Source organism: Euwallacea similis, chromosome 28, assembly GCF_039881205.1.
Source record: "Euwallacea similis isolate ESF13 chromosome 28, ESF131.1, whole genome shotgun sequence".
NCBI lineage: Eukaryota > Metazoa > Arthropoda > Insecta > Coleoptera > Curculionidae > Euwallacea > Euwallacea similis.
The window spans coordinates 2,389,728-2,398,898 of record NC_089636.1 but is presented as its reverse complement, the minus strand read 5'-3'; the positions used below and the strand labels follow the sequence as shown (position 1 = coordinate 2,398,898).

Sequence of the window (9,171 nt, the reverse complement as noted above, 5' to 3'; positions counted from 1 at the left end):
GCATAGTGTGGGAAATCCCATGCTGCAACTAATGCCTACCAAGATCGTATCTTAGGGGTATATCAATCTTAAAGATAATACCTACTATCTAACATGTATCAAACGTAAAAGTAACACCTATCTACAAAAATACCACATCAGTCAACTGCGACCCTACACATATACGTATCTTATATAACGGTCTGGCGGGTTCTTCATAGAAACAATCAACAACCATATCATCTCACCGAGGTACAACATTTAATACCTGTCGATTTCGAAAGTAGAGCGAATTTCTCTGGAAATGTGTGGCAGAGATCGACATTGTCCCGCCAAGATACTACGGACGAATGACGCCACATTTACCCGCGGAAGTATTTTTAATCTACGGAATATCTGCAACTGGGCTCACAAAAATTTCCATGCAACAAGGATTGCATACTACTAGGATAACTTCAGTGTGAATGTGTGATTGGGCTTACTGGGAAATCGTTTTTTGAACCCTATTGTTCTTCTTCAGATATTAAATGTAATGTTGTTTCGTGAAATGTTAAGAGAAAAGATTCTTACACAACTGTAGGACCTCCCAGAACAAGTACGACATTAAAACTGGTGGCAAATGGACGAGTGTCCAGCTCACAATAGTACGATCGTCAGTGAATGACTCAATGAGCAATTTCGAGAGCGATGATGGATTGGCAAGTACGGACTACAATAGCGGCCAGCAGGAAGCCCAGATTTAATCCCTTTTGATTTTTACGTGGGGCACTTTGAAAGAAAAAATATACAGTGTTGCAATCACTATTAGAGATCAGCTACTAAAGAGAATCATGGACGTCTGCAATTATATGCGGCAGCGAGGAAGAGGAGAGAAACTTAGCCGAGCTGCTAAGTCTATGGCTACTAGGTGTCGCGCTTGCATTCAATGTAAAGAAAGACATTTTGAACAACTTCCGATTTTAATAAAACATTAATTTAATCTGCGTGTACCACTTTAATAAAACCTAATATATCTACATCTACATCGTTTTAAACGTAAAGAACTACGTTTTGAACTGTTGGCGCGTTATTTCCGACCAAAAGATTGTTGAATCGTAAAAGTGGGTATACCGTTTAAAAATATATTAAATAGCGCCACTGTTATGAAAGACCTAAAGAGGTAGTTGAGAAATTCATTGCGTGAGCCATCATTGAATAATACCAAGAAATATGGAGCCTTAGATTTTTCTATTATTCAGGCAGCTACGTCGGGTTTGAAAAGGTATATTTACTAACAAAAATTTTCCAATCTTACAAGAAATTTAACGTGGATTTTAAAAGTGAGTCGTATTTGCGTTTTGAATGGTAGGAAATGGAGAAATAGCAGGTTTAAATAAAAGTCAATAAAAAGTCGAAAAGTCAGGATTTTCGACTAAATTTATTAAAATATCTGTGTATCTCGAAGAAGTCAGGTTAGGGCTTTCATTCTGGCTGCATTTACCTACATTTTAGATGCTCAATCCCCCCTCAACCTATGACCCTTTCTTCCTGAGTCACCTTGTAGATCGGAATTTTTTTTTTTTAAACTTAATAGCTCGGTTAGTAGTGAGCCGAATAGTTGGAATTCATAAACATACCTAACTAATGAAACGTATGATCAACTTATTCGGGATGCCTCGAATTGCATATTGCAATTGTAGACCTCATCAAGATAAAATAAGAATACTTTACAATGTTCAACGATAAACGGTTTGTTTCCGAGGTATTTGGTAAAAGATTATGGCTATCCCAAATCCAGAATTACTAGTTCGAGATGATATGTATCACTTGCGTCACCTTTCTATTTTTGGGTCTAGATCAGTTTCAGTTCAAAAAAGTTTTAAAAACTGTTTTTTCTAAACCAGATTAATATTTACGTAAACAAACTTTAATAGCATTTTATGGTCAATTTTTAGTGTTTAGAATGTCAGTTGACTGATCTTTTGATAGGAAAAAATAGAAAAGCCTTGATTTTTAATTGAAACTTTCGTTTGTGTAACAGTTGAGTAAAAACAGATGTTATCGCCCGTTGCTAAGAGCGACGAGCTGTCCAAATAAAACAACGCCCGCTGGTTATAAACTCATTGTTTCCACTTCAGATGTAAACAAATAGTTTCGACCCATCTCTACGCAAACTGACTTTCACTTACTTCATAACAAATCTTTCGGTTTAGGCCCAGAATTTTTGAAATTCTTGTGAAAAAATTCTATATTTGAACAATGTCAATAATAAGAAGAACGTCATACAATTTGACATTAAGAAGTCTTTGCGTGCGCGTGTGTTAAGTGCGTCATTTTGACGTCATTCTAAGTCGAAATTTCTCGAATAGCATTTCCAGAGTAGATGTCCGGAAATGTCAATTTGAGTTTTGATTTGGAAAACCTTAAAACATTTCCTTCTAAAGCAGACTAACGTGTACCTATATCCAAACAGCTTTTAATACATTTTAAAGTAGATTTTAGGGCTCAGATAGTCTTCTGCCAAGTTTTAATTTTGATAAACTGGAGATATCCAGACTACAGTTTACGTTAAAATTAATCTTTGGGTCCGAAAAGTCATTTAGATTTAGATTTATCGTCTGTTGCTACCGCAGGTCGCCGGTAACTTACAAACGCTTGACATAGCAATTATGGTAACGAAATTCAGTAAATCAAACCTTATTCGCTATTTTCCTTTTTTATTGTCATATAAAACTCAAATATGAGTAGTTTGGTGCATGTGAAGCACCAAACTGAAAAGTTTATTCAGAGGAGCTTTGCAAGCTTATAATTTTTTTTACACCCAAGGAGAATAATCTTATATCCAGTAATTTTCTTAAACGCGATTAAAAAATTAACAGCCGTTATTTTTTAGTTTAGGGAACCATTCCCAAGAGGGAAGGGTATTATATTCTTACCGCCCATTGGTTACGCCAACAAAAGATAAAACAACGCCTGCTAGTAGCAAAATTATTGTTTCCGCCATGGAATCTAAGATGTAAACAAGCAGTTCTATAGCATTAACAATGTGTCACTTATCGCTATATGTCACTTATGTCATTTGTCACTAATAATTGGGTAAAATGGAAGAAATATAGGGCCAATTCGATCAAATAAATAATCACAATTAGTAAGTACCAAAATTAATAAAGAATCGTTGTATTTGACATTTGTCATACATTGCATTGACATACACTATATTTGTCAGGGTTATGTAAGTGTGTGTTTACCGACTGAGATGTCGGTAATAGTGCGGTGTGCACCTGGAGTGGTACGGGTCCGTACTGGGTTATAGTTCACGGTGGACACACAGGAAGGATCAGTATTCAGCCCAATAAAGAAACTGATCCAGTATATTAAATAAGCGCTTTTCCTACTAAACCACTTTATTTTGCACAGAGTTAAGGTTTTGCACTAACTATCACAGCTTGGTATCACTAATACTAAGGGTGATGTTGTGGTACTTTACCTCGAGAGTTCAGGGCAGAAGAGTCAAGTCGAAAGAGAGCTTTTTCAGGGTTGTTTTCCTTTTTTAAAGGCTAGCAACCCTTTTGGTTCGTCTTCCGCTGTCACCCGTCCAGTGAGACTTTCCTGATAGTGTCACTAGACGGTGCAGTTTCTTGGGGTGGAAGATCTCTCGAGTGGTGCGCCACATATTTATTACAGTTGATCGAATTTGGTTACTGTGGTTTTAAAATCTCAAGGTAAAGATTGTGAACGAGGCCATGAAGTCCTTTCTGACGTCATTAATTTGGCACTTTTAACAGCTGAAAAAAAATACTGAAATTTACAAAGGGTCAGAGGTCAACAGTTTTTGCTGCTGGTTGTATTTGCAGGTTAATAATTAGTGCTAATAATGCAAATGCAAAACATAAAATCACAAAAATCGTGAATAATTAAGGAAATTGAGCTAAATGCATAATAAATACAAGATGGGTTTTAGGGAAAGGGCATGTGCACATAACGTATGTATATGCACAGGTCGTTCTACAACTTTCGTAATTAACTATTTAACAACCGATGACGTTCAGTTGGAACATCGTCTACAAAATTAATTTTTAAAATGCAGAAACGGTGGTGCGAAATTTAGTTTTCTACCGGGAAAAAAAAATTGGACTGGCTAACCAAATTGCCCGATCCACCCCTGTAAACACAGCAAATCCATCATATTTTGGTGACGTGCCATGACCACGCATAAATATGTTCTATACTTCAGGCGGTATGATCATTCTATCTATTATTTTTTTGCGGATAATGCCTCATATGTCAATAGAGGGGATTGCACACTATTCTCGGCTAATATTTTTGTTTCACGAGGCAAATCTCCAAAAGACATCCGACCTCTTGTTCTGGCAGTCGGGTAGTATGGACTCCGCTGAAGCGCCTATTTACTAAAAACGTCGGGATACCTAAGAAATCGACCTTCGACAATTCGGAACTGTCCCTGGGGGATAACCCAGCTAAAACTAACTGAGAATAACATTCGCCCTTTACTAGGGGCTCGGACGAACAATCCCTGTTAAGGTTTCGGTGACAAATCTATCACCGTATTCAGAATTCCGGAAAAATGAGCAGGATTACGGAATTAAAGAGTTAACGAAAATGTATGGAAGGTGAATATCTAAAATGCGTGAATCACTCTTAAATTTCTCTTCCCAGTTGCTGAGGAATGGCGGTTTTTAATATACAGGGTGACCCATATGTACGGAATAATGTTTACATCTTTTAAAACATTGGAGATAGAAAAAAAGCATTTAAACAAAAGTTTTAGGACTATTTCTTTCGCTTATAGTGATGACCTTGAAATATTTCTATATCTCATGGTTTCACGTCTGAAATGTCTAACTTTTTTTTCAAATGGCAACATATCATTTTTTGTATTTTTTTGGAATGGGCATGCCTTTTTACATATCTCTACATAAAAATGTTGGGGGGTTGCATTAGGAAAATTTTGAAATAAAATGCAAAAATATTTGTAATGTTAAAATTCGTCATTTTACGTGCGCAAATGACTATCGAATAAATTTTTGCTGGTTACTGAAAAATTGTTTTTGTTTATTGATAAAGCGTAGTTAACACGGTACAAAATGGTGTATTTAACCGAAGAAAAACGTGTCGATATTTTAATAATGGTTGGTTTTGGAGACAGAAAAAAAACGTAACAGGAAGTGTGCGTGTTTTTTAATTATGTTTATGCTAACCAAGCCCTTATTACCCAATCTTGTGTGTCCAAAGTAATAAAAAAAATACAAGGAGACAGCCAGTATTCGAAATAATCCTAAGACAGGTCGATCAAAATCAACAACTGATGGTAACAAAGTCTTAAGAGTACTGTTGGCAATTCAAGACAACCCAACAGTATCTACCAGAGTTGGAAAGGGTCTTTCAGACTTCAGTTTGTACACTCCTAAAACTGGAAAAATGTCATCCGTACAATGTACACGTGTTGCAAGAACTTTCCGAAGATCATTTTCATAAGAGGTTACAGTTTTGTGAAATTATAAATAATTTGTGTCAATGGAACCCACATTTTTTGTCAAAAACTTTGTTTTCTGATGAAGCAATTTTTATATTGAACGGATCAGCTAATAGACATAATTGTCGATATTGGTCGCCAAAGAACCCTCACTGGATGATATAAAATCACAGGCAACGTCCTCAAAAAGTAAACGTTTGAGCAGGCATTCTTGGTAATATCATAATTGGACCATTTTTCTTAGATGAAATTTTAACAGCGGAGCGGCATTTAAATTTATTGATCCAGAATATTATTTCTACAGTAGAAGCCTTTTATCCAAATCAAAATGATACAACAAGATGGGGCTCCGCCTCACTATAGATTAGAAGTAAAGAATTATTTAAATAATGTGTTTCCTAACAGATGGATTGGAAAGAGAGAAGCAGTAGAATGGCCGCTCGTTCACCCGATTAACCATCTGCGATATTTTTTATGGGGCCACGTAAAGAACAAAGTGTATAAAGACAGACCAAACAATTTAAATGACCTGAGGGCTCGAATAATTAATACATTTCGGGAAATAAGTGATGAAATGTTGGTAAATGTAATGCAAAATTTTATGCGAAGGCTCAATTTATGTATTACACATAACGGTCAACATTTTGAGTATTTACTGTAAAGAATTATTACAGTATTCAACTTTATTCGGACAGTCATAGGCGCACGTAAAATAACGAATTCTAACATTACAAATATTTTTACATTTTATTTCAAAATTTTCCTAATACAATCCCCCAACATTTTCATGTAGAGATATGTAAAAAGAGATGCCCATTGCAAAAAAAGACAAAAAATAATAGGTTGCCATTTGAAAAAAAAGTTAGATATTCCAGATATAAACATTTCAAGGTCATCACTATATGCGAAAGAAATAGTCCTAAAACTTTTCTTTAAACGCTTTTTTTCTACTTCCAATATTTTAAAATATATAAACATTATTCCATACATTTGGGTCATCTTGTATGTAAACAGCTCATGTTAAATTCATACCTTCATTCCAAAAGTGATTGGTGTTTGATCATAATTTAATTAAATTTGTTTTTTTAATTTCCTTTTCTATGTTGATAATTACTCTAATTATTGTAAATTTTAAAAAATGTATCTAAAAATAGTTTTGAACGAATTCTAAACTCTTGTTGGTGTTTCTGCGGTAAGGGTAGCGATTTCTTCTATAATTAAAGTGGAGTCAAGTTTAGAAACACACTTGGAAGTGACAGAGTAATTAAAGCTTTTCGGAGGAACAAGAGGTTCAAAATCAGAGAGGTGTTTGATGCACAGATTTATTACTGTCTTTGCAGCTATATTGCTATTGTTATTCATTCTGTTCGAGTTTTTTTAAATTAAATTGTATAATTTATTTAAATGAGTATATTTTTGTTTATTGTAGTTAACAATGTAGTTGTTTTGAATGAAAAATATGTACTAATGTGGCCCCATATCTCAGAAATAAAAAATTAATGTGCAAATCTGTTTGTGCAGGACTAAACGCCTCGAGACGTTTAACTTGAAATATTTTTTAAAGCCAATTGATCCGCGTTTTTCCGAAATACAACTATCGGTGTTGGAAGTTTGAAAAGTGGCAAAAAATAGGTGCTTCGCTAAGGAGTAAAAAATGTTTCAGAAAAATTTCGAAATGTTTCGTTTTTCGGTTTAATGGAATGATATGGATCCTATATTAAACCTGAATATTTCGATTGAGGTCTTGGAGCCTTGGAAAAGTATTTTAGGAACCTTTATTTCACAATAGCGTCAGAATTGCCAAAAATAAATATGTGGGTCATACATAGGATTTGAATCATTTACATCAATTTACAAAATGATGAGGTCTGATGAGAGGCAATGGTGAAAATCTTTGCTTTACGGCTCCTATAGAGTTTATAAGATATTTCGTTCAAATTGGGGGCGGGTACTACTCCTATATATGGTGATTCACAACTTAGCTATAAAATTTTAGGGGTCGAGGTGTCATGAAAAACTAAGCCGATTTTGTAAGAACATTTTTTGGAAAAAATTATTAAAGTTCAATCATTGTATAATAGACTGCAAGTCTGTGTAAGTATAAGTAAGACTGTAATGTTTTAGGTTAACGTACGCCATGGAATTTTATTGGATACCCTCTCAATCTTACGTGTAATTTATAGTTGGGACTGCCCCATGTCTACAGTTGGGAGCTGAAGACATGGGTGATCCGACTTAAGGGTACTTTTGTTTCATTCGAAATAAAAGAAGCGAGCTTACATGTGTAAGCAATTTTGGCATCATAAATTGTTACCCTTAAGTCGGATCACCCATGACTTCTTTAGCTCCCAACCATTGACACGTGGGAGACCTAACTATAAATTATACGTAAGGTTGATGAACCTAAAAGGGATTCTGCAGAAAAACGTAAATATTACAGTCATCCAGTTATACAATGGTTAAACTTGCATGATTTTTTCGCGGAAATTATAAGGATTTTCCAAAAAAATTTCTTACAAAATCGACTTAGTTTTCCATGACACACCTACGCTTAAAATTTTATAGATAAGTTGTGAGTCACCCTGTATAAACGTAATAATAATAGCGACCGTAAATGAACTTAAGTCAAATTAATATAATATTCAAGGGCAAATGTATCATCACCAACCATGACGTGAGCCGTTTATAAAACCTAAAATTGTGTAATACGGAACTAAAGCACATCCGCAGAATATCGGTCAGTTGTAGCTACAGAACAACTCAACCACACGGAGTGATCTGAGTTATTATACCTACTTTAAAGTATTACGCAAAGGGCAATACGGATAGCCGTTGCGTCATAACCAGCGGCGCACGCCCTTTGATATCAGACGCGGATTTGAAAATTCAGTGGGGAAACCCAGCGCCAGTACGGCACCGGTTCTCCCGCGTAAAGTTCGACGGACGTAGACGCCGAACATAAAATACGAGAGCGAGGCCTGTGATTGGTGACGATGAGGAAAGTTTTCGGGATTGACCTTTTCGCATTTGGTTGGATTTGTTTCATACTGTGTCTTGGTGAGGGATGGTGCGAAGATGAGTCGCTGTATAACAAAATGAAAAACGACCCCGAAATCAGTCAGGTATAGTTATTTAAAAGTTTGCGACTAAGTTTAGAATTATAAATTTAGATAAAGTGTCGGGACGCCAATTCGGTTAAAAACTTCATTTGCATAGGAAAAAATGTGAAACCTTTCTGGACTACAAATCAGCTAGAAAGTTTCCAAAGGAAATTAAGGATTTAACGTATTTTTCAAAACTTTGCTTCTAAGTTTAAAGCTTCGCTTGATAATTTTTAAGACTTTTATGGGAAATAGACGAGAAATTCTTTTAAAAACCTGCCACCTTAATGACTTTTTAATACTCAGGAGGTAGACGCTTCGCGTACGCCACGAAGCGCGATCCTGAGAATGTTTTTATTTAAATTTAAAACAACCATTTTAGGTCAACGTAAGAGTTTTAAACTGATATTTAAAACTTCCAATGACAATGCTAATTATTATTTAAAAACTGAAAAATAAAAACGAATTTTTTGCTAGTTATGCTGGGAAATTTCGACCTTCTCTATATTGGGGTTTGACTGGGTGGCTCTCAAACATATTTCACTCATAAGTAATACATACAAATTGAACAGTATAACTAACCTGAAGAGTATGTTCAATATGTATGGAAATTGTTTG

General features: G+C 35.2%; 1 protein-coding gene across 4 annotated transcripts in view; it reads left to right on the top strand.

Moving 5' to 3' along the window:
• Positions 1-8,269: 8,269 nt before the first annotated feature.
• Positions 8,270-9,171, top strand: part of Fas1 (fasciclin 1) — a 125,524-nt gene continuing 124,622 nt past the window's right edge. The window contains exon 1 of one of the 4 annotated variants that reach the window (XM_066403121.1): positions 8,270-8,574. In XM_066403121.1, coding sequence (XP_066259218.1) covers positions 8,446-8,574 — 129 coding nt within the window. In that variant the 5' untranslated portion in view covers positions 8,270-8,445. The remainder of the gene's footprint in view (positions 8,575-9,171) is intronic. The other 3 variants (XM_066403122.1, XM_066403120.1, XM_066403123.1) reach the window with 3 other exon arrangements.